The sequence below is a fragment of the Paramormyrops kingsleyae genome, unplaced genomic scaffold (assembly GCF_048594095.1).
Source record: "Paramormyrops kingsleyae isolate MSU_618 unplaced genomic scaffold, PKINGS_0.4 ups98, whole genome shotgun sequence".
Lineage (NCBI taxonomy): Eukaryota > Metazoa > Chordata > Actinopteri > Osteoglossiformes > Mormyridae > Paramormyrops > Paramormyrops kingsleyae.
In genome coordinates, this window is record NW_027326036.1 from 72370 (window position 1) to 97793 (window position 25424).

The 25424-nt window shown below is 43.2% G+C and overlaps 2 protein-coding genes across 2 annotated transcripts in view; both read right to left on the bottom strand.

The window, feature by feature from the left end:
- The window catches only part of LOC140586940 (uncharacterized), a 35764-nt gene extending 11682 nt beyond the window's left edge, over nt 1–24082 (bottom strand). The window contains exon 1 of the mRNA XM_072708483.1: nt 24041–24082. The gene's annotated coding sequence lies outside the window, so the exon portion shown is untranslated. The remainder of the gene's footprint in view (nt 1–24040) is intronic.
- On the bottom strand, nt 250–6017 carry LOC140577653 (uncharacterized). Its single transcript, XM_072708480.1, has 3 exons — nt 5737–6017; nt 1850–4782; nt 250–1075 (listed from the first exon to the last, which is right to left on the bottom strand). Exons 2-3 carry the CDS (start codon nt 4608–4610, stop codon nt 1035–1037), a joined length of 2802 nt encoding a protein of 933 aa, XP_072564581.1. The 5' UTR covers nt 4611–4782; nt 5737–6017; the 3' UTR covers nt 250–1034.
- Nucleotides 24083–25424: the final 1342 nt, after the last annotated feature.

Here is a 25424-nt window from a genome sequence, read left to right on the forward strand (position 1 = left end):
ATCTACTGAAATAGAATCCCAAACTTTAATGACAAATTACAGTTTACAAAGTCAGGTTTTCACCTCCAACATTAGTTCAAATGTTATTCACAAATAAAACACCTTAGGCAAAAAACGAAGCCAGTACCCAATGACAACAAAGTTAAGTCAGTGATTCAAAAATAAAATACTGGACGTTGACAAGAACATTTAGGTTATAAAATTAAAAAATCAGACGTTCAAAAATACGAATTCATATCAAAAGTAAAACATAAAAGTGATACCTCCTTTCTTTGTGAAATTATTGGTAAAAATGCCTACATTTGTCATCCCCTAACTGTACTGGTTTTCTGTAAGACTCCAGGGAGAAAAAATAAGTTGAAAGGGACTCACTGGGTGATGCTTAATGCATGTGCTCAAGTGCTTAAGTGGCATGAATGCTTAATGAAATATATACCAGTCATCATTACATGTATGATACAGACAAAATCCATGCAAAAACTTTTCCAGCAGCAAACAGAAAACCATTTAGGTTCTTTACAAAAATATAAAGACTTATGAACTTAAAAAACTAAAGGATAAAAGTAATGACAATATAATAAAACGAATATCAGAAAATAAATATTTATTGATAGATTAAAATCAAATAGTTACAAGTTCATGATTATCCTTTGTAAAAATTTTATCATTTTAATTCCACCTTTATCTGTGGAAGAGGTGATCACTTAAACTTAAAAAATAAAACAAATGATAAAAACAATGACAATGTAAACATACATAGGCAGAATAAGTATACATTGATAAACAGATTAAATAGTTACACGTTCATGATTAGCATTATAAAATTTTCATGAAGGATAATTGCTTTATCTGTGCAAGAGCTGATCACTCTACAAAAGGCTAGTGGACTTCACTTTACACAGAAAAAATGTTGAATAATTTAAAATACTTAAAATATTTGAACATATTTCAAATATGTTAAACTTAAGTTTTAGAAATTTCTAGGGTATCCATTTAGATAACATTATGTGTGATGCATGTTTTAATTGTTTTCTTCAAGAGTTCAGGCCTAAAATCTCTGTTTTTACTATATCACCTTTAGGGATGTTAACCGATGACCGTTTGACCGGTGGTTGACCGTATCAACGTTAACCGGTCAAAGTTGTCGGTAGTCGGTTAAAAAAAAAAGTGATATCTAAATTAGGCTATTATAGACAGTGGACTATACGCTACTACAGTTAGCCATCTCATTCCTCATCTTTTTGTGTTAAGTGAACAAATTATCCCTCACACTCAATTTTTCATAACTCGCCTGTTTGTACTTAATAAACCAATAAAAACATTTGGCGCGAGGTCACAGCGTTTGGGTTCGCGCGCTCACAAGGTTTGCGAAAAGTAAAGGGAATCATCTTTCTTTATTATGGTTAGCACTACCTCAACTAAAGCGGCGTCTCTTCGGAGCTGTCATTTTCTTAAATGAGCCGTGGCAATGTTTCAAATGAGCTTCTAACCTAGACAAACGCCTTTATTTTCAAAGCGATCACCTTGTACCCAAACCATTTGAAACTAAGGAGCCATTTGTCCTACGATTACATACAACAAGCTCTTCGGCGCCGCGTTTGCGGGACTCATGTTTCGCGCTGTAGGGGATTTTAAAAAAGTGACGTGAGTGGCAGTGTGTGTGTGTGTGTGCGGGAGGCAGAGCGGCAGAGAGATGCGACAGAGTTGCGAAATTGCAGGCGCGGCTCGAAATGGCTGTTATTTCAAATAGCGTACCATATTTTAAACTAATCGGTTAACCGGTTTCAACCGGCTACTGAGGCTCGGTGGTCGGTCAAGAATTTTTTTAGTTTTCGCCATCCCTAATCACCTTTTTCAATTGAATGCATTCTCTCGTGTTTTTTTAAGTTACTGATGTCAGAAAACTTCTTTCCGCACACAGTACAACCATGAGGTCTTTCCCCCGAATGCACTTTAATATGTCTTCTTAAATATGACACATCAGTAAAACATTTTCCACAATGTTCACAGCAGTTGGGTCTTTCACCAGAATGTACCCTCAAATGTTTTTTTAAGCAGTTTACTTGGGTAAAACCTTTCCCACAAAGAGTGCAGCTGTATGGTTTTTCACCAGAATGAATCCACAAGTGATTTGTTAAGCAGTTTGCCTGCCTAAAACATTTACCACATACAGTACAAGTGTACGGTTTCTCACCAGAATGAATCCTTTTGTGCACTGTTAGGTGAATCGCTCGAGTAAAACTCTTACCACATTCAGTACAAATGTAAGGTCTCTCAGAGTGACAATGTCGTCTTAAGGATGCAGCATCCTTAAAACTCTTCCCACATTTACCACAGATATTTGGCCGTTCTCCAGAATGGTTTAACAAGTGGTTTTTAAAAGTTGCTCGGGTATAAAACCTCATGTCACACTCAGCACACTGATACGGTTTTTCGCCTGAATGGAATCTCATGTGAACTTTTAAGGAATAAGCTACAGTAAACCTCTGTCCACACTCAGAACAAATGTGGGGCTTTTCACCTGAGTGAACTCTCTGGTGTTTCTTTAAGTAGGATCTGTTTGTGAATCCTTTTCCACACTGGTGACAAATGTATGTTTTTTCAGTTAAATGAGTTTCTTCGTGTTTTGCCAAATAAGTCCGATTTGCAAAGGTCTTCCCACATTCATTACACCTGTGTGTTTTTTCACTTGAATGAGTTCTTTTGTGTATTTTTAAGGTAGAAGGACTTTTAAAACTCTTTCCACAATCCAAACAACCATGCTTATTCATATTTGAGTTATCCTGCTGGTGCTGCTCTATTTGGAATGAATCTACACAATCGCTTTCTTGATTATTGTGATCATTTCTGGAAAATGACAACTGCCCAGTATCTGGAGTTAATAAAACCCTTTTAAATATCTCTTCTTCGCCCTCTTTACACAGCTCAGTCTCAGAATTAGTTGCACACTCAATAAAATCTGTTACGCCATCACTCAGTTCACACTTTACATCTGACATTTTGTCACCATCATCAAACTGGGAATCAACATCGTCTCTCACCTGGTCATAGCTTGGATCAATTGTTTCAGTTTTAATTTGCTCAGATTCCAGACATTCTTGTAATCCCACTGTGACAATATTGAGATCCTGCATTGCATCTGAATTGTCCATGTTCTTGAAAATTGCTAGACGTCCTCTTGATTCAAATTTGGCTTCAGTAAATTTCTCACTATCAATGCACTGTGTATTGGGGTCTTCTGCCACCTGAACATAATCTGGATCAATATGCTCAGATTTGATTTGTCCTGCATTCAGATAGACTTCATCAACATTGGTACTCTGTATGATGGTTGTATATGCTGAATTGGCACAATCTGAATCAGATTCAGTTTTAACAGTCATTGCCAATCTGCCTTGTGATGTTTCACCAAAATGAACTTTAAGGTGTCTTTTCAAGTAAGACATATACTTAAAATGTTTCCCACAATGGTCACACATACTTGGTTTTTCTCCTGAATGAGTTCTCATATGTACTGTTAATCCGCTTCCTTGTGTGAAACTTTTCTCACACAAAGTGCAACTATATGGCTTCTCACCAGAATGAATTCTCATATGTATCTTTAAATTTGCAGCCTGAGTAAAACTCTTTCCACATTCAGTACAGCTGTACGGTTTTTCCCCAGAGTGAACTCTCTTGTGTATAGTTAAGCGGAATAACCTGGTAAAACTCTTTCCACATTCACTACAGCTGTAAGGTTTCTCAGAGTGACAATGTCTTCGTAAAGAGGCTGCATCCTTAAAACTCTTTCCACACTGACCACAGACATTTGGTCTTTCTCCAGAATGGTTTAAAATGTGGTTCTTGTAGGTTGCTCGGGTAAAAAACCTCATTCCACATTCGGTGCACTGATATGGTTTTTCCCCAGAATGAAATCTCATGTGCACTTTTAAAGAATATGACACAGTAAACCTCTGTCCGCATTCCGAACATACATGGGGCTTTTCACCAGTGTGAACTCTCTGGTGTTTCTTCAAGTATGACTGATTAATAAATCCCTTGCCACACTGAGCACAGATGCATTTTTTTTCAGTCGAGTGTGTTTTCGTGTGTCTCGTTAAGGCAGCAGTATTTGTGAAACTCTTTCCACACTCATTACAACTATATGTTTTTTCAACTGAAAGGGTTTTCCTTGATTTTGCTGAAGTCAAATATGATCCATAGCTTACAAAATCCGAAGCAGAGAGAATTCCATTTGAGTTATGTTGCTGGTATAATTTTATATTAAATGTATCAATAGAACTACTTCTGGATTGGGTAGAGCCTGACCAATCAGATTCTTCATGAGTGCAATTCTTATTCAGATAGGAAAAAACAGGCTGATCATCATGAATTAACGTGCCTGCTTCTGATCTCTCTTTATGATCCTGTTCACAGAGCTGCACCTCAGGTTTTTCAGTTGTAAATCCACGTGTGCCACAATTGTCTTGGTGGACGGCAACTTCATCTCCATCAGTGTACTGAGAGTCAGTATGTTGTGATGTTTTCTCAGTATCAAGATTCTGCATGGCAGCTGTATCCACTGGATGGGTGAAGCAGAGTTCAGGTTCACTTTTAATACATAGGGTCATGACTTCTGACCTGTTCACCTCTGAAGTCAGTCTGTCACCTGTGACATTTTCTCACTCCTTTATTTGGGTCAACTGCTGTCCTCTAACTGCCTTCTTTCTATCTGACTCTGTGTTACTTGTTGATTCCCTTTGTAAGCCACCGACACCCTCTAAGCATGTGACCATCCTTACCCTAGAATGGAAAAGATTGTACACAGAGCATCATACAAAAATAACCGATTTTACAGAGCAGTTTTCTAATACAGATTCCAAAAAGTAGCAAAAACATAAGTTTTCTTTTATTGTGTTTTTCATTTATGGATTTTTGTTTCCTTTAACAGAGCAATAGTAACCTGGAAGTCGAGAGTTCTAAAGTTCCAAAAGAGATCCAGATGTAGGCCTAGCATCTGCAAGTAATGCACTTCCACCCCATTAAAATATACAGCTGTATAAATGGATAAAAGCCAGATATTTTGAATACTAAGCTCAGTATTGCAGACATCAGTGCTACGTCAAATACCACAACGCATCATTCTAAGACTGGTAATCAAGCCTGGTTAATACAACGCATTGTAAACAGCATTCCAAAGTGAATGCTACAAAATTATAAAACGTTACTAATGTACATAGGCTATTCCAATACATCACACTTATTATATACTGTGATTCAAATCAAAGCGTAACACTCGCTAGTCGTTAACCACAGAGGTATCACTTTGAGTTCAGTATAAAGCATCTGTAAACTCCCCAAAAGGGCGCAACAAAACATCTGTATTAACAGAAAATCCACGATGTGAAAATGACCTGGACACACGTTAGTTTGAGTATTATTGTTACTGTTGTTATTATTTTACAAACAGGTGAACGTTTTGTTTTCATGTAGTACAAAATTAACACTGCTTCTCGCATTCAACAGCTGGTTATAAAAGAGACCAAACCTTGCACGTTGTACCATCTGGTTGATGGCTACCGTAATTAATAACACATTTTCATCACTGCTACAACCGATATTCAAATGCACATCGTCCGCCTCAGTGCCAGTCTTTCCAAACGGACTTGCATATTAACGCCTGATTTCGATCGCGGATGTGCGATTACCAATGCGCAGCTTAGCAGCTGGATAATAACCAAATCATGCCGCATTTACCTTGGGAAGCCATGAAAGAGCCCGTTGCTAGAAAACGGTGCTGATGGGCATCATCAGAAAAAGACTTCAGTCCAGCGCAGAAGTGCCAACCAACAGGGCTACTGCCAGTCGTAAGTGCTCAACATACTGCGCCGTTTTACGAAATCGCCATACCTGCCCTTTAGATCAAGTGGGTTAGTATTAGTAATAATCCGGGACATAAAATTGCACAACAAATAAAAAAAACTAAATAAATAAAATCACACGAGATGCAGAGTCTTGCTCCAAACAATATGATCGAGTACGTTGGCGACTTATGAAAGATTTACTGCCGCCTACAGCACTGGAGGACGGACATTGGCAGCCTATTATCTATACACCCCCCCCATCCCGGGATTGCTTTTTAAGGAAATTAATTTAACTTTACTTTTGTCCGACACAATGAAATTGCAGAAGGTCCAGTACTGCAGCGCTTTTCTTAAAGGAGTTTTCGCAATAATTCCACCGTAATACAAATACTGTGCTGGGAAACACCAGAAGATAGCGAATTAAATCTTGCATCTCTCGGACGCCTTTCCTCGTATTAATCCGTTAATGGTAATAGAAATAATGTGGAGGTATATAGAAATAGTGTCTCTTCAGCAGTGTCGCCCAGTGGTGAATGACTGTAATTACAAACAACGCAAATGGACGTGCAATCCTACTCCACCTGCAGGGACCTTATTTACTTACTTATTACGTGTACCATTACTGGGAATCACACCCACACTCCAAGAGGTGTAAGGCAACACTGCTAACTACAGAGCAATCTGCATCATTCGATTAGAATATGAGCAATTTAGAAACAGTAAACAAATGCTGCTCTCCATTTTTCAACCACTTATGCAATTCTAGGTTTTAGGGTGGGGTGGGGTGAGGTGGGGGTATCACATGCATCACAGAGCAAGCACAAAGCAAGACTAAAGGCTTGTGCCATTTCAGCTGACTGCATGTCTTTAGCCAAAGAGAGTAACCTACAAAACGTTTAGAGGACACTTAAACCCCACCCTCTGATTTATGTAGACTTATACATAGAAAGGCATATATCATATATCATTTCATAAAAAATGAGGATTTTATTTAACCTACAAATGCTTTAGAGTCACAAAATCATCACCGGCAAAAATATCACCATCAGCTTAGATACTAAAAAATCCATGAAGTACACTCTTCCACAGAAATATAAAATAACTTACCTAAAGGAAATCTAAAGAAAAGGAAGGCTTCTCCACAACTTTCAAAATAAAATCGCACAAAAAATGTGTATAACATAATACATGGTATAGAGCAGTGTTTCCCGATGTGGTCGCTGGGATCCACAGACACTCCAGCTTTAAACTCCATCCCAGCTCCCTGCCAGACAGCCCGTATAAATGTGTCTGTCGCACACTGGGGCAGGTATGCTTGCTCTCTGGGTTTTTGTTAAAATTAAAACAATGAGAGTCCTGGACTTAAGTGGCAATTTGTGATTTATTTAGGTGCCCGTGAGGGTAAAAATGTGGAAAAAAATTAAGGGGAAAAAAATGATAAAGCTGCACCGCGCCGGAGTGAAGGCAGTACTCAGCTGGGGAGCTTCATGCCCATGACCAGCCCACTTTTTTTCAGGAAAGTGAAAACTGGATAAATAAGGCAATATTTCATTTCTTATTATTCACTGGTTTTATTTGCTTTTTTCAAATATGAACGAAACACAAGTTCTTCACATGTGCAGCATGTTGTACTACTATACAAATTTTTACCTGTAAATGGCTTAAACAACAATAACATAATATCTATAACAGTAGCCATCTATAACAGTAACAGCTGCCTGAGTAGTGTACTGGTCTCTGCAACTTTGTTTATTACCGTCTCATTATCTATCAACATAAGGATTTCCTTCTCTGTGCACATTAGCACAAAGGCCTTTAGTAACTTTAATTCATATATAATACCTGCCCCCTCCGCCGTCCTGGCATCCTCACTGCTCATCAGTCCCTCATTCTTGGCAGAACACCGACTGACAGGGGACTGCTGGTCAGAAACTACAAAATGGTTAAATGGTCATTTTACTGAATACTTAGATCGTGCTTTAGTTTTTTTATATACATTTTATTTCTTAAAATTACATTTGCGCACACATTGATTCGTCATGATAAGCGATAGAAATACGCTATTTGAATCGGTTTAATATTTTGCAACAGGTTAACCACATTTACCTGTTGTCAGTTCTTTTGGTTCTTTTGAAAAAATCTCTCTGATTTTGGCACATTTGGCCGCATCCCCCATGGGCACTATTGTTTGCTTTATGTTTAACAGAATATATTGAAGAGAATCTGGGTTAGGTGTTCAATTTCCACACACACGCAGCCTGAGGATGTACCCAAAGGTGAATTTGCAAGTGCAATCTGCCCCCTTTTTGTACGCTTGTGCACATTCCTGCCCCCTGGTGGGCTTCACACCCCTGATGAATCACAGACATGCTAAAACAGGGGTGGCCAATGTTATCTGCAAAGGGCCGGTATGTATGCAGGTTTTTGGGATAATTACTAAATTAGTTATTACAAATAACTACTAAATTATTAACTAACAAAGCGACTTATTTATGCTCCGTTGTTTTGGCGTAGCGGTGCAATTATGTGTGGAGTTTAACCTACGAGCTTAAAGGTGAAGCTGAAATGCTGTGTCCCATCTTGCACCAATATGGAACATATTTAATACTTTACCGTGAAGGAAGTCCTGTATTTCTTTAGATTGAAAGTGGCAACAATTATAGGATGGAATGACCTACAAAAATTGTTATTAGCCAGCAGCACTTCTGTGACATAATATTGAGAGCCAGGGCGCTTTACCAAACTAGACTCAAGATTCAAGAAGTTTTATTTCTCACATGCATATACATGTACAACATGCAGTGAAATGCAACCCTGAATCACTCCAGAGACTGATTGGTTTAAATAAAAAAGATAACTAAACATGGTGATATGTATGAGAAGCTGTTTAGACCAAAACTGCATATTTCACTTGCACTTATATACACTCACCTAAAGGATTATTAGGAACACCATACTAATACGGTGTTTGACCCCCTTTCGCCTTCAGAACTGCCTTAATTCTACGTGGCATTGATTCAACAAGGTGCTGAAAGCATTCTTTAGAAATGTTGGCCCATATTGATAGGATAGCATCTTGCAGTTGATGGAGATTTGTGGGATGCACATCCAGGGCACGAAGCTCCCGTTCCACCACATCCCAAAGATGCTCTATTGGGTTGAGATCTGGTGACTGTGGGGGCCATTTTAGTACAGTGAACTCATTGTCATGTTCAAGAAACCAATTTGAAATGATTCGAGCTTTGTGACATGGTGCATTATCCTGCTGGAAGTAGCCATCAGAGGATGGGTACATGGTGGTCATAAAGGGATGGACATGATCAGAAACAGTGCTCAGGTAGGCCGTGGCATTTAAACGATGCCCAATTGGCACTAAGGGGCCTAAAGTGTGCCAAGAAGACATCCCCCACACCATTACACCACCAGCACCAGCCTGCACAGTGGTAACAAGGCATGATGGATCCATGTTCTCATTCTGTTTACGCCAAATTCTGACTCTACCATTTGAATGTCTCAACAGAAATCGAGACTCATCAGACCAGGCAACATTTTTCCAGTCTTCAACTGTCCAATTTTGGTGAGCTCGTGCAAATTGTAGCCTCTTTTTCCTATTTGTAGTGGAGATGAGTGGTACCCGGTGGGGTCTTCTGCTGTTGTAGCCCATCCGCCTCAAGGTTGTTCGTGTTGTGGCTTCACAAATGCTTTGCTGCATACCTCGGTTGTAACGAGTGGTTCAAATTTAAACTCTAAATGCAATTAGAATTGTTATGATGCACGCAGAAGTGCTGCAGATCCGTTCTCAACACAATTGTGAAGTTTCCTGGTGACAATGAAACATGGAGCTGAGCAGACCTCATGGCCAAGGACAGCATACGAAACAGAGGATGGGCTAACAGTGGCCAATAGGACACTTCAACGCTTCAACTTGAATTCCTGGGAGCCTTATTTTTTGCAATCATTGATTTCATAAGGATTATTAATTATAGTACCATCTTTGGATTTCACATATGAAACAGTAGCAAAGGAGTTACACTGATGGAGCTTGAGCGCTCAGAAATTACTAGGCTTTACTCCATTAACATAGTACCATGTCCTGGGGTGGTGAGCATGAAATTCAGCCTTACACATAAGCAGACCATTAAGTTTGCCCTGCACTCTGGAGATCTGAGACTCTGGGTCCAGATTGCATAGACTCCAAACCATTCAGTCATGTCAAACACATGGATATTTAAACACGCCGGGTTCAGCAGGGAGCTTCTGGTTTCCGTCTCTTCTGACATCATTATACAGCTTTCGGCACTGAGCGGATGATCTGGTGATGTGAGAGAATGAGGACATACTCACTGCTACCTCATCCCATGCCTGTCTCACCTTGAAAGGCTTAGGTGGAACAGTGGTGCTCCGATAAATGATGTGTTCCCACAGGAGCACCTCCGTTTTTGCAGGTGAAAACCGATCAGGCTTGGCAGGCAAACACACCATTGTAATAGCAAGTCACTGTAGCTCATGCCTTCTAAAGGTGAGGTGTTGTGCCATTCTGATTGGTTCATTGCATGTAACACCTAAACATACCTCTGAAAAATTAAGAGTTAGGACAACCAGTTTGTGCCTTGCACTGGTGCAAAGTCTGTTTTTTCTGCTGTCAAAATAGCAAAATGGATTTGGATACACCCATAAACAAGCTTAAAATGCTCTCGATTGTATATGCTGGAAATAGGATATTTTACATAAAATACTATTTTTGCAGTAATGTTACAGACTTTGTCATACACAATATCAGATACACAATACTTTTGAGCTCTGAAGCTTCTGGCAGGTGGGTCACCAGGAACAGGATTGAGAACCACTGGTCTATGTCAACACTAACTACTGTTTATATGTTACATTACCTTAAATCAAGTGAAACAGACCTCTGTACATCTTCATTTAGGCACTAAAGCTTTTGAGCTAACTGATAGGCTACCCACTAATGTTATATCATGAATTGATATCTGAGAATCACTGCAATCCAAAACAACATCGACAGCAACGGCTATTAAAAAAATATTACCTGGTACAAAGGGCCTCCGTTTGTGATGTCATAAGCGGGAGGGGGCGTGTCCCTTATTCTGATTGGGCGAGGGATTATGACCATATATGGTATCACATGCTTATGCCACAGTTGCGGATATGGGGATTATGTCCATATATGGTATCATACATGCTTATGCTATGTGATAAGGGGGGCCACATGGTTTGGCTTGACGTTAAACTTTAACAGAACAAAAATACATTGCATGTATTTATTAATGTGTTATTTTTAATTACGTTTTAAGGAATAATAAAACATATAGCAGGATGAATGTAAGCTAGCTCCGTCTGCAGTAGACATTAAAATACGTTGTATTTTAAAATGCAGAAAGCACTTAAACTCATTATACTTAGCCAGCATGTTTAAAGTAGAAAAACTTTAGCGTTATTTTAAAAGAAAGAAAAGCCAGAGCAGGCAGAACTTAAACAAGTACAAACATGCCCGAATGAAAGTCAGAAGAGCAAATGTTGAGTTTAAACAAGCACAAGTCCCGAGCGAAACCAATTAACATACAGCACGTCGTTTGACAAGAAACAAAGCACTTAGATATTTTAACACAAGTTTTAAAAATGATGCAAGAGCCAGCAATAGCCGCTCTGGGTTCCTACGACGCCGCACAAACAGCGGGGTCAAGGCAGCCATTATCCCACAATGGAGCGAACGCGACACACTGTTGCCAACTCCTCAGCAAGGAATGTCGCTATTGGTTGTCCCAAAAGTCGCTAGAAGTCGCTAAATGATGGCATCACCTAATTTGCATAATGTGCATGTAATTATAATGGACGCTGTAGGAGAGAGGAATAATGTCAAAAGACAAAAGGTGGTTAAAAAACACCCTAAATACATTTAGAACTACAAATGAACTTTCTTCTGTCGATTCTTGTTTTTTTATATCATAATTCCAACCCTCTTCCTATATCTGGGCTTGGGACCGGCAAAAGTGACCCCAAAGAGATACTCTGGCGGAATTACTTATTCTTAAAAACTGTCATACTTGGCGGAGTTTTTGGCAATAAGCCAGGGCAGGATCAGCCAGTGGTGGCTTCGCGCATGCGCAATTAATTTGCAGTCTGGACACGGAAAGGTGAACATTTCCTGCTCTGACTGCAGCTGGGCGGGGCTGCTGCGTGAGGACTGTCCGCCTGTGAATGCTTTGGGACGGGAGGGGAGCCCACGGCAGCACCCGCTGCTCGGTGAGGAGAGTAATGGTGCGTTCGTTTTTCTCTCGACACTCGGAAATTCCGAGTTGAGTGACATCACGTCCGACAATCTCCCGTTCGAGCTACCCACATCTCGGAACAAACATGGCTGCCTCCATGAACACGTTGCTGTGTGTTGTTGCTTTATATTTTAGCAGGTTTGGAGTTTTCCAAACAGACACGGGCTGGGAGTTAGTGACTTTACTGTCAGTTCTGTGAATTTGGAACAGGACTTTCTGATGCATTGCGTGACAGACTGGTTTGTGGCATGCATTGTGGAAGCACACAAAAAAGACTCTTGTCAGAAAAGGATCTTACTCTAGAAAGAGCATTAGCTACTGCAGTGTCTATGGAGACCGCTGCCAAAGATGCCTTGGAGCTACAAAAAAGGGCTGTGGATAATGGGCTACATAAAATATCAATGAATGATGCCAAAGGATATAAACAGAAGTGCTACAGGTGTGGCAAAACATCACACAATGCTAATGATTGCTGGTTTAAGGACAAAAACTGCAGAAGGTGTAATAGACCTGGACATATTGAGCGGGTGTGCAAACAGAAATCCACCAGTAAGCAAGCACATGAAAAAGATAAAAGAACAAAACGCAGGGACAAACATATACATAATGTGACTGAAGATGAAGGTGAATCAACTTCAGAGTCTGATACTAATGGACTGGGCTGTTTAAGGTTGCATAGTGTAACTGAGAGTGAAGATAGAAAAACTATCTGGGTTACACCAGATGTGTCTGGTGTGAGATTAAAGATGGAGCTAGATACCGGGTCAGCTTTATCAGTCATTTCATATGCTGACTACAAGAGGCTGCTCCCCAACCTACAGTACCATTGTTAAAAACATCTGTGCACCTAAAAACCTACACTGGTCAAAAGGTGTGCCCAAAGGGTAAACTTAAGGTGACAGTGACATACGAAGGGAAAACACTGCAGTTGATGCTGTATGTGCTAGAGAAGGGTGGACCACCACTGCTCGGACGTGAGTGGCTAAGAAAGATTAAACTGGACTGGTACACCATTAAGGCCTTAAAATGGTCGCAAACAGAAAACGACAGTCCCTATAGAACCACACAAAAACTGCCACAGCTACTTAATGCCCATGAGAAGGTGTTTGCAGAGGGCATAGGCAGGCTAAAAGGAATAAAAGCAAAAATCGAGCTGAATGGAAATGCATTGCCTAAATTCCACAAAGCTCGTCCCCTCCCATACGCACTGCGTCCAAAGGTGGAGGCCGAACTTCAAAGTTTGGTAGCATCTGGTATCCTATCAAACGTGGAACATAGTGATTGGGCAACGCCTATTGTCCCTGTGCTTAAGAAGGGAAAGGCTGAATCGGTTCGTATATGCGGAGATTTCAAAGTGAGCATCAATCCTATGCTGCGTACTGTGCAGTACCCACTGCCACGTATTGAGGACATTTTTGCTACATTGGCAGGTGGTGAGAAATTCTCAAAGGTTGACTTAGCACAAGCTTACCTGCAAATGGAGGTGGAGGAGTCAAGCCGAAAACTTCTCACCATCAACACCCATAAAGGCCTTTTCCAATACAATAGACTTGTATTTGGCATTGCATCAGCCCCCGCACTCTGGCAGAGAGCGATGGATCAAGTGCTGCAAGATATTCCGGGTACACAGTGTTACCTCGATGATATCATTGTGACCGGCAAAAATGACGACGAACATCTAACTAACCTCAATAAGGTACTTACCAGGCTGAGTGAGTATGGCCTGCGTGCTAAGAGAAGCAAGTGTGAATTTTTCAAGAGTGAAATCTCATACTGTGGACATGTTATTGATAAGCTGGGCTTACACAAATCTCAAGAAAAGGTCGAAGCAGTGCTCCAGGCACCTAAACCGGAGAACGTGTCACAGCTCAGGTCCTATTTAGGCCTTGTGAATTACTACCATAAGTTTCTCCCAGACCTAGCCACTGTGTTGTACCCACTTAACACACTGCTGCGAACTGGAGTACAATGGAAGTGGTCAAAGGAATGTGACAGGGCATTCCTAGAAACAAAGAGACTAATGACTTCAGATAAACTACTCACTCACTACGACCCATCAAGACCCATCAGACTGGCTTGTGACGCTAGCCCATATGGGATTGGCTGTGTCTTGTCACACATTATGGAAGATGGATCGGAACAACCAGTGGCGTTTGCCTCAAGGTCACTGACGAGCGCTGAACGCAATTATGCTCAAATTGACCGTGAGGCCCTCAGCATAGTATGGGGTGTCAAAAAGTTTCACCATTACCTATATGGACAAACATTTATGATTGTGACTGACCATCAACCCCTGGTGTCGATTTTTAATCCCCAGAAGGGAATCTCAGTGATGACAGCTGCACGGTTGCAGCGATGGGCACTTTTTTTAGGAGCTCACTCATACAAGTTTGACTTCAAGGGAACCAGTCAACATAGCAACGCTGATGGCTTGTCCCGCCTGCCACTGCCTTTGAGAGAGAGTGAAAAGACGACTTCTCCAGACCCCGTGGAGATGTTTCATATAACAGTAGTGGACAAGCTGCCTGTAACAAATACTGAAATACAAAAATACACCAGAAGTGATCCGATATTATCAAAGGTATATGAAATTACCATGCGAGGATGGCCAGTGCATGGTGACCCCATGTTTCCAGAGTATTCAGCGAGACGAGACCAACTCTCCATTTGTCATGGAACGGTGCTGTGCGGCTTCCGAGTTGTAGTTCCCCCAAAACTACAAGCCAGGGTGTTAGAGACCCTACATGAAGGGCACCTTGGCACAGTCAAGATGAAAAGCCTAGCCCGGAGCTATGTTTGGTGGCCGGGTATAGACAAGCAGATCGAGGATCTTGCCAAAGGCTGCTCGGGTTGCCACAGTGTTCGAAACACACCACCTCCAGCACCCCTCCACCCCTGGGAATGGCCATCTGCACCATGGCAAAGGGTACATATTGACTTTGCTGGACCATTTTTGAAATCCATGTTTCTGATTGCTGTTGACGCCCATTCAAAGTGGCCAGAAGTGATTCGGATGAAGTCAACCACATCAGTATTCTCAGATCCATCTTTGCCAGAAATGGCTTACCTGAACAAATTGTGAGTGACAACGGTCCCCAGTTCACTTCAGAGGTGTTCTCTGTATTTATGAAGAAAAATGGCATCAAACATTTCAAGTCAGCACCTTACCATCCAGCGACGAATGGATTAGCTGAACGGTTTGTCCAGACCTTCAAAAAGTCCATGAAGGCGATGGACAGGGAGGACATCCCTCTCCAGCACAAAGTGGACAACTTCCTCTTTGCCTACAGAAACTCTGTGCATGCAACAACAAGTCAAACACCTGCAATGCTATTGCTTGGCAGAAACCTTAGGTCCCGCATGGATCTCCTGAAACCAAATCTACGGAGGGACGTGCAGAATAAACAATTTAGCCACATGTCAAACAGGGCTGCAAGGGATTTTGAGGTTGGACAGGAAGTCCTGGCACGTGACTACCAGGGAGGCAAGTGGACACCTGGTACAATAGCCACAAGAGCAGGTTCACTATCATACACAGTTGATGTTGGTGAACAAACATGGAGACGTCATGTGGATCAGATTCTGGATGTACAGCCCAAAAATGACACTCAGCCAGCTCCAGACCCACCTTTCGATGACAATCAGACCGCAACCACCAGTGGGTTGCCTGCGACCGTGACCTTTGCCCCAGACAAAAGCCCTGTTACCCCACAGGTCCAAAGGCGTTACTCAGAAAGGAACAGAATGCCCCCAAAGAGACTGAACTTGTAGTGTTCCAATGTTCACCTATGGACTGTTGGAAAAAAAAAAAAAAAAAAATCTGTATTGCATATTGGGGAAGAATGTTTTGTTATAAGGGTAATATGAAGTGTTTATCTAAAAGGGGAGGAAGTGTAGTGTATGGACTAACTTTTGTGCGGAGTTGTCTCTTCTGTGTTCCCTGTGGTTCAAGCCTGGAAGGTGTTCGTCAGTTTTATGTGCATTGATATGCCTGTTCACAGTTGGCTGTGAGGCTCTCCGAAGCTGACAGTAAACTCCCAGCCCGTGTCTGTTCTAATTAATCCATTCCGGTGTTCAAAAACACCACAGTGCAGTGTAGTGACATTTGGGGTGAATCATGGACGATTGATCCAAATTTCAGGATGACACGCGATCCACACGCGATCAGAATTAATCCATAATTATAACTTAATATTATAGTAAAAGGATTAATTCCATATCACGTGGGTGACGTAATCATCTGTGAATTTATCCTAATACACTTACATTCGTCACTTTTGCGTTCGTAGACTTCCGTCTAGTGCAGAGAACACCCAAACGGCCGAGTACCTGGTCTCTAACTCGCTCCAAAAAACCCGAGAGCCTGTTCAATGAACGAATCGAACTTACGGGTTTTCGGACACTCGGTGACTCAAAAGAACTTGTTCGATGAACGAATCGGAATTTACGGGTTTTCGGACACTCGGTCGGTGAATCAAACGAATGGTTTGCGAACTGATCCCAAAAGGCATTGCGGCGTTTATTGCGGAAATACAGTTACGTTTATGAATAGGGTAAAATAAATGCATCTATTGCCGATTTATGAAAGCAGTAAGTTATTAAATTTATATATATTAATCAATAAAATAACGCACTTATTGCATTTGGTGTTTATACAACTGTTTGTACATATTTATTTGAGCTTATTGTATGTGACTGCTTACAGTATTATTACTTTGTCATGTTCATTTCAAGGGTCTAATTCAGGGGTGGCCAATCTTATCTGCAAAGGGCCGGTGTGTATGCAGGTTTTTGGGATAACCTGTAGGTCAGCTGTTCAAACTCAGGTGTGAGGACTCTTCAGCCACTCAGTCCTCTAATTAGTAATCAGGGAGTTGCAGCGAAAACCCGCATACACAGCAGCCCTTTGCGGATAAGATTGGCCACCCCTGGTCTAATTGGTCGCACATGTCTTTTCTTGTATTAAAATAAAAGTGAAAATGTGTCCTATTTCTCCAGCGAAATTGCTACAAAGACTAAACTGAATGCAATCAACAATGTAAAAACAAATCATACTTAAACAAGGCATATGTCCTGTAATAAATATTTTATTCGTGCTAATGCTATTATTATTATTATTGTTATTATACCTATATGGTTCAGTCACTTACACTTGTGCACAATATGCTTGCAATTATTTTAAAAACAAATTATCACAAGTATATAGGCCTATATTTTTATATTAACATAATAAAGTAATACTAAACAATAACACAAACCGACAAATAAAACACTTTTAAATTCAAATGCCTACGAGTTTTTTTACACATTTCTGCAGAAATAACTTTGTCACCTCTCTGGTGGGGAAGGAGCCTGAGCTGGTGCGCGAGGCTGCGAGGTTCCGACTAGATATAGTTGGGCTCGCCTCGACGCACGGCTTGGGCTCTGGAACCAGTCTCCTCGAAGGGGGTTGGACCCTCTTCCACTCTGGAGTTGCTCACGGGGAGAGGCGCCGAGCTGGGGTGGGCATACTTATTGCTCCCTGGCTGGGCACCTGTACATTGGGGTTTACCGCAGTAGACAAGAGGGTAGCCTCCCTTCGCCTTCGAGTGGGGGGACGGGTCCTGACTGTTGTTTGCGCTTATGCGCCAAACGGGTTCAGAATACCCACCCTTTTTGGAGTCCTTGGAAGGGGTGTTGGAGAGCGCTCCCCCCGGGGACTCTCTTGTTCTGCTGGGGGACTTCAATGCCCATGTGGGCAATGACAGTGAGACCTGGAGTGGCGTGATTGGGAGGAACGGCCCCCCCGATCTGAACCCGAGTGGTGTTTTATTATTGGACTTCTGTGCCCGTCACGGATTGTCCATAATGAACACCATGTTCAAGCATAAGGGTGTCCATATGTGCACTTGGCACCAGGACACCCTAGGCCGCAGTTCGATGATCGAACGCGGCCGCATGTATTGGACACTCGGGTGAAGAGAGGGGCGGAGCTGTCAACCGATCACCACCTGGTGGTGGGTTGGCTCCGCTGGTGGGGGAGGAAGCCGGTCAGACCTGGCAGACCGAAGCGTATAGTGCGGGTCTGCTGGGAACGTCTGGCGGAATCCCCTGTCAGGGGGAGTTTCAACTCCTACCTCCGGCAGAACTTCGCCCATGTCCCGGGGGAGGCGGGGGACATTGAGTCCGAATGGGTCATGTTCCGCGCCTCCATTGTCGAGGCGGCTGACCGGAGCTGTGGCCGTAAGGTGGTAGGTGCTTGTCGCGCCGGCAATCCCCGAACCCGCTGGTGGACACCGGCGGTGAGGGATGCCGTCAAGCTGAAGAAGGCGTCCTATCGGGCCTTTTTGGCCTGTGGGACTCTGGAAGCAGCTGATGAGTACCGGCTGGCCAAGCGGAAAGCGGCTTCGGCGGTTGCTGAGGCAAAAACTCGGGTATGTGAGGAGTTTGGCGAGGCCATGGAGAACGACTTCCGTACGGCTTAGAGGAGATTCTGGTCCACCATCCGGCGTCTCAGGGCGGGAAAGCGGTGCAGCATCAACACTATTTATGGTGGGGATGGTGCACTGCTGACCTCAGCTCGGGATGTTGTGGGTCGGTGGAAGGAATACTTCGAAGACCTCCTCAATCCCACCGACACGCCTTCCAATGAGGAAGCAGAGTCTGGGGGCTTGGGGTTGGACTCGCCTATCTCTGGGGCAGAGGTCGCTGAGGTGGTTAAAAAGCTCCTCGGTGGCCGGGCCCCGGGGGTGGATGAGATCCGCCCGGAGTTCCTCAAGGCTCTGGATGTTGCGGGGCTGTCTTGGTTGACACGCATCTGCGGCATCGCGTGGACATCGGGGGCGGTGCCTCTGGATTGGCAGACCGGGGTGGTGGTCCCCCTCTTCAAGAAAGGGGACCGGAGGGTGTGTTCCAACTATAGGGGGATCACACTCCTCAGCCTCCCTGGTAAGGTCTATTCGGGGGTGCTGGAGAGGAGGGTCCGTCGGATAGTCGAACCTCGGATTCAGGAGGAGCAGTGTGGTTTTCGGCCTGGCCGTGGAACAGTGGACCAGCTCTATACTCTCCGCAGAGTCCTTGAGGGTGCGTGGGAGTTTGCCCAACCAGTCTACATGTGCTTTGTGGACTTGGAGAAGGCATTCGACCGCGTCCCTCGGGGAGTCCTGTGGGGAGTTCTCCGGGAGTATGGGGTGCCGGGCTGCCTTATAAGGGCTGTTCAGTCCCTGTACAACCGGTGTCAGAGCTTGGTCCGCATTGCCGGCAGTAAGTCGGACTAGTTCCCGGTGAGGGTTGGACTACGCCAGGGCTGCCCTTTATCACCGATTCTGTTCATAACTTTTATGGACAGAATTTCTAGGCGCAGCCGGGGCGTTGAGAGTGTCCGGTTTGGTGACCTCAGGATTGGGTCTCTGCTTTTTGCAGATGATGTGGTTCTGTTGGCTTCATCAGACCGCGACCTTCGGCTCTCACTGGAGTGGTTCGCAGCCGAGTGTGAAGCGGCTGGAATGAAAATCAGCACCTCCAAATCCGAGACCATGGTCCTCAGCCGGAAAAGGGTGGAGTGCTCTCTCCGGGTCAGGGAGGAGGTCCTTCCCCAAGTGGAGGAGTTTAAGTATCTCGGGGTCTTGTTCACGAGTGAGGGAAGGATGGAGCGGGAGATCGACAGGCGGATCGGTGCGGCGTCAGCAGTGATGCGGGCGCTGCATCGGTCTGTCGTGGTGAAGAAGGAGCTGATCCAAAAGGCAAAGCTCTCGATTTACCAGTCGATCTACGTTCCTACCCTCACCTATGGTCACGAGCTTTGGGTAGTGACCGAAAGAACGAGATCGCGAGTGCAAGCGGCTGAAATGAGTTTTCTCCGCAGGGTGGCTGGGCTCTCCCTTAGAGATAGGGTGAGGAGCTCAGTCATTCGGGAGAGACTCAGAGTAGAGTCGCTGCTCCTCCGCATTGAGAGGAGCCAGATGAGGTGGCTCGGGCATCTGCTTAGGATGCCTCCTGGACGCCTCCCTGGTGAGGTGTTCCGGGCATGTCCCACTGGGAGGAGGCCCCGGGGAAGACCCAGGACACGCTGGAGGGACTATGTCTCTCGGCTGGCCTGGGAACGCCTCGGGATTCCCCCAGAGGAGCTGGAGGAAGTGGCTGGGGAGAGGGAAGTCTGGGTTTCCCTGCTGAGGCTACTGCCCCCGCGACCCGACCTCGGATAAGCGGAAGTTAATGGATGGATGGATGGATGGATGTTTTCTCCATTTGCTTTTAACCCCACATGGTCCTTTTGTTTTGTAGTTTACCTGGTGTGTTCAGTTTCCCCAATAAATCCCTTTGCCTTATAGCTTTGAAGTGGATTGTCACTTCCTGGAAGAAGAGATATTGTATCTCAATGGAACCTTCCTGGTAAAATAAAGGATGGATGGATGGATAGATAGATAGCTAGTGTTACGTATGTATTGTAGTGGTGTAGTATTAGTGATAGCCCAGTTCGACCTCATCGCTTTTACCTTGTACCCCACACTCGAACAATTCGATGTGTGCCGTAAGGACGATCTGCTGCAAATTGGAGAGTTCTTTAATGTTTTTGTTCCCGCTGAGGCTTTCAAGCGGATTATTAAACAAACCCTGCTTGATGAGTTGATTCGGCAAGGTATTCTGCCTGAGTTGGGTGGGTCCCCGAGTGTTGCTGCTACCCCAGTTCGGTTGTCTTCTGCAGTGGAGGCCAGCAGCGACGATCTAGGGGTTCAACACCGCATGGATCTTGGAAATCCTTGCTCAACCAGGGAGGACCTGATGCTTACGATTAAGCTAAGGGAGCTCGAAGTTGAGATCAAGAGACAGGAGCACCAGGCTCAGCTACTCCGTCTCCAGGCTGTGGAAGTTGAGGCTGAGAAAGAAGTAGAGTTGTGGCAGTTGAGCATGGATGAAAGTAAGCCGGTGCCTCTTCCGCCTAAGGTACCCACGCCAGGTACGACTCCTCAATCCGGCTGCCCCACCCTAGACCAAGCTGATGCCCCAGACGCTCCTAGGCCTAGGCCCCGGTCTCCCTTGAGCTCGCCTGTCTCCCCAGAAATTGATAAGTCGAGCTTTGATGTTAGTCAACACATTGGTCTTGTTCCTGTGTTTCGGGAAAATGAGGTAGACGCCTACTTTTCCTTATGTGATCCAGAAAAAAACTTAGTCCCACCAATTATGTGTTAGCAACCCCAGATCGCAGACGAAAGACGTGAACAAGCCCTACCTCGATCGTTCAGTACCTCGCCCCTTGCTCGTTTCCGCTCAGCCTCCCACTCCTATTGGAATTGTATCTGTTAAGTTATTCGGCAGAGACTAATGACTTGCATCTTGGAAGAAATTGTTTGCCCTGTGCTGGTCTCCCTAACTCAGAAGCTCTGCAGTACCTTTCAGCCCGACTCAACCATCTGCCCCAGTCCACCCAAGCCGACATTTCTTCCCTGGTGAGATGTGTTCAATCCCTATTTTCGGACACCCCTTCACGCACCCCTGTTGGTCAGCACGACATAGATGTTGGTGCTCACCCTCCCATTAAGCAGCACCCGTATCGGGTTAACCCTCAGAAACGATCTCAATTCAATTATGGCGTGAAACTCCTTGTAATTTTGGTTATTTTAATTTTCTTTTCTTTTCTGTGATCCTGTTTTGGCTGTTATGTATAACACTCCTATTTGTCTTTTAATATTAGTAATTGTGTGAACTCCTGCTGGGGGTTCATTCTTGTGTGGGGGGGGTGTTACGTGCTGTAAATTTCGGGTATGTGCCGTAAGTTCAGGAGGATGCCCTACAGCAGGGTTATTCAACTCACGGTCCTCGAAGTCCGAGCACTGCTGGTTTTCCAGCCTTCCTTTACCTGTCAGTCAGGTGTGAAGCCTCTGACCAATCAGAATCAGTAATTATTAAACAACTACCTGGGAGAACTGAAAACACAGCCTGGATTTGGAATCGAGGTCCAGAGTTGAAGAACCCTGCCCTACAGGTTCTCTGGACGTCCTGCCCAGTCGCCTTCGTCAGCCTCTCCTTCGACTCCGCCTTCTGGACCTGGACCTTACTCCCACACCTTCGGAGCGGTTTCCGGTTCGCCGACAGAAACGGCGTGTGTAAGGGTGATTGCCTTTTTGTTTTTGCATGTCGTTGGGATTACTTTTTGGTTAGGAAGTTAGGCTTAGGCATTGTTTCGTTTTACACCTTTTGCTTTCACTTAGGTTTAGCTTAGATTGGGGCTGTATTGTTTTTGTTTATTTCTTTGGCCTTTGTCTCACCTGAAGTGTGTTACACCTAGTGTTTGTAAAGTGTCTGTCTGTGGAAAAACTATTAAAAACCATAAAAAGACTCCCTTTGTGTCCCATGTTCCCTTCTCCTAGCCCCTGGGTGTCTTGTCCTTCCCATTCCCTCCTTCCCTTCCATGCTGTTAGGTTCCAACCCTAGACTGGAGCGTAACAATAGATTGCTGTAAATGTAGACAATATGGTTTGCTTTTAAATGACAGAATAGAATAGACAGAATAGATCGGCAGTGTCAGAAAATGTAATGTGATGGATGTGAGTTGAAGATGCTGTGCAGGCGTATGAGGTAAAATCTGGTAGGTGGTATGGCTCGAGTAGTGACAACACCAACTGTTTATCTCAGGGCATTTAACTTATTTAGGTTATATCTGCCATCTACAATTTTTGTTTACAAAGCTTAAAAGACAAACAGAAATGCAGTTTTTATTTGTTTCAATATTCGATTCTTCATAAGGTATTTATGCAGTATTAAACTATAATTAGGCTAACTCTGGGCTGTGTAATAAAAAGAATCGTTAATCGCAATTATTTCTATGACAATTAATTAGCTAAACTAAAATTTCATGACCGTGAAGGCCCTATCTGCAAATAAGTATAGTACCTTATTCAAAACCCAGAAGCAAACACACACATATACACACTGTTAAAATCCACTAGAGGTCACTGTTATCCAAGTCAAAAACCAAATGTAGCTGTAGAACTAGGTTTTCCCATAAGAAACATGGTGCGTTTGATAACATAAATAGTTTGGTTCAAGGTACCAACTTCAAATTTTGTCCATTTACCATATGATTATTTTATGGCAGATGGGCAATATTATGGGCAATATTGACTTGAAATATACAGGGGTTAAATAATTTTTAGTGCTTATGTCAGACATTTTGATTTCTTTCAGATATGCACCTAGTTGCTAAGAAAGTACAACATGAATATTTATATATCCAAATTTTAAATATGTGGTTGAGTGTGAATATAGTGGGCAAAAGTTGCTCTGTGGGTCACTTATTTTTTGAAGTTAAAGAATCTAACTGTAGCATTACTCTTTGGATTGATGGCTGAAAGACTTGACTGACGGTTCACAATATATTTAAAATAAATTAATCACACAAAAAAAACCCCAAAATAACGTATGAGCTTGTGCCTTTACCAGGGAGGGGTGCTTAAACCATTTACAAAATATTATAAAGCAAATGAAAAACACGTTCTCCGCTTAGCTTAGCGACGTGTTTTTGTAAACGAAAAACCGGAAGTCCCTCACAAAAAGGGGTTCCACTAACAACATGGGAAATAAAACTACATAAGCATAAATGCATATACATGAATACAGAATACAAACGTGTATAAAAATATGCAATACGCAACTCAATATGTTTTGTAACATTAATTAGCTTGTCCCATGTGTCAAACCCTGGGGTTATTTACACTCCCACCAAAATTATGTGTGTTCCAAACAATACCCACAAACACAAATAATCTTCACAACTGTATCATTTGGAAAATAAACCATAAACATCAGTGAACTGTACTAAAGTAGCTTCTACTAACAAGACTAACTTCTGCACTGGACGTTCTAGCACTGACAGTTTACCAAGGTGTTCCAGTTTCTTGTTAAGTCTCTTATCTCCTATACATATTTTACCTTTTCTTACCAGTCCATCTTCATCAGTGACAGTCTCTAAAATCCGTCCAAGTTTCCATTCACATCTGGGTAACAAGTCATCCACAACCATCACTATACAGTATCTCCCACTTGTAAATTTCTCTTCTGCGTGTGCCAACGCTGTCTCGCAATAATGTTGTGGAGATACTCCCTTTTCCAGCGACTCCAAAATTGTTCTGCCAGATACTGTACTCTGCGCCATCTCCTTTGTCCATAAAGGTCCTGACAAACTTCCCTGGTGGAGGTAGAGCCATGTTGGACTTCATTGTAAGTAGATGATTGGGTGTGAGTGGTTCCATACTATCAGGGTTGTACAGGTTGTCCACAGTAAGTGGGCGACTGTTGACTATAGCCATGACTTCATAAAACAACGTTCGCAGAGAAGTATCGTTAGAGTCTGCAAGAGGCCAGTGATAATGTGGAGTTCAATACACTCCTTATGGTCCTTATCTGGCGCTTCCACACAACTCCGTCGTGACAGGAGTGAGGTGCACTGAAAACAAAATCACAATGTTTTTCGGATAGAAAGGTCGTGAGTCTGGGGGTGTCAAGTTCTTGTAAAGCTTTGTTCAATTCGTTCTTTGCACCCACAAAATTGGTGCCTTGATCACATTGGATTTGCCGAACAGCACCACGAATTGCGATTTATAAAGGCATCAGTGGACATATCCTCTAACATTTCAATATGGATTGCTTGTGAGCAGAAGAAAGTGAAAAGCAAACCATATCTTTTATGCTGCCTTCTTCCTTCTTTAGTGGTAAAGGGATCAAAACAGTCCATGCCACAATATGTGAAAGGAGGGAAGGGCTCTACACGTTCCTTTGGAAGGTCACTCATCCTTTGACCTTCTGGAGGTGATTTCTGATTTCATTGATGGTAAAGCCCTTGCCTTGATGTTTTACTCTTTTATGATAATGACTAATTATCAGCTTAGTCAGATGATGGTTTTTCTGTAAGATCATTGGGTGTCTAAGTAAGTTGGAGAAGGATGATCGCCTTCCTCCCACCCTGAGTATGCCATCTGCATCTCTAAATGTCTGAGGCTGACTTCAGCAAGCTGCCTGTTATCAGGTAAATGTGGCCGTTGTTTAAAAGGAAGTGGCATTTCATAATGTCCTTGGTTGTCTTTCTTTATACAGTACCTTCCTTGAGCCTGTCCAGGAAAATTACATCCTCTTGAGAGACTGCCTTATCCTCTCCTCTGACATCTTTGAAATCCAACTCCAGGATCTGAAGTATATCCGTTGGTGTTATTAGAGGGAGCTCCTTTATCGCAGCTTGGTGACATAAGGCAAATTCTGCTGTTGTATCAAGGTAAGGTGTTGAGCAGCCAACAGTACTCCATCCTAAGTCTGTTAGCAC

Excerpts from the sequence above, each read along its gene's own strand:
- LOC140577653 (XM_072708480.1), bottom strand. The coding sequence starts at position 4,610 with ATGACCCTATGTATTAAAAGTGAACCTGAACTCTGCTTCACCCATCCA. Across the intron at positions 1,076-1,849 it reads AATGCATTCAATTGAAAAAG|GTGATATAGTAAAAACAGAG; the intron begins GTGATTAGGGAT and ends ACATCCCTAAAG.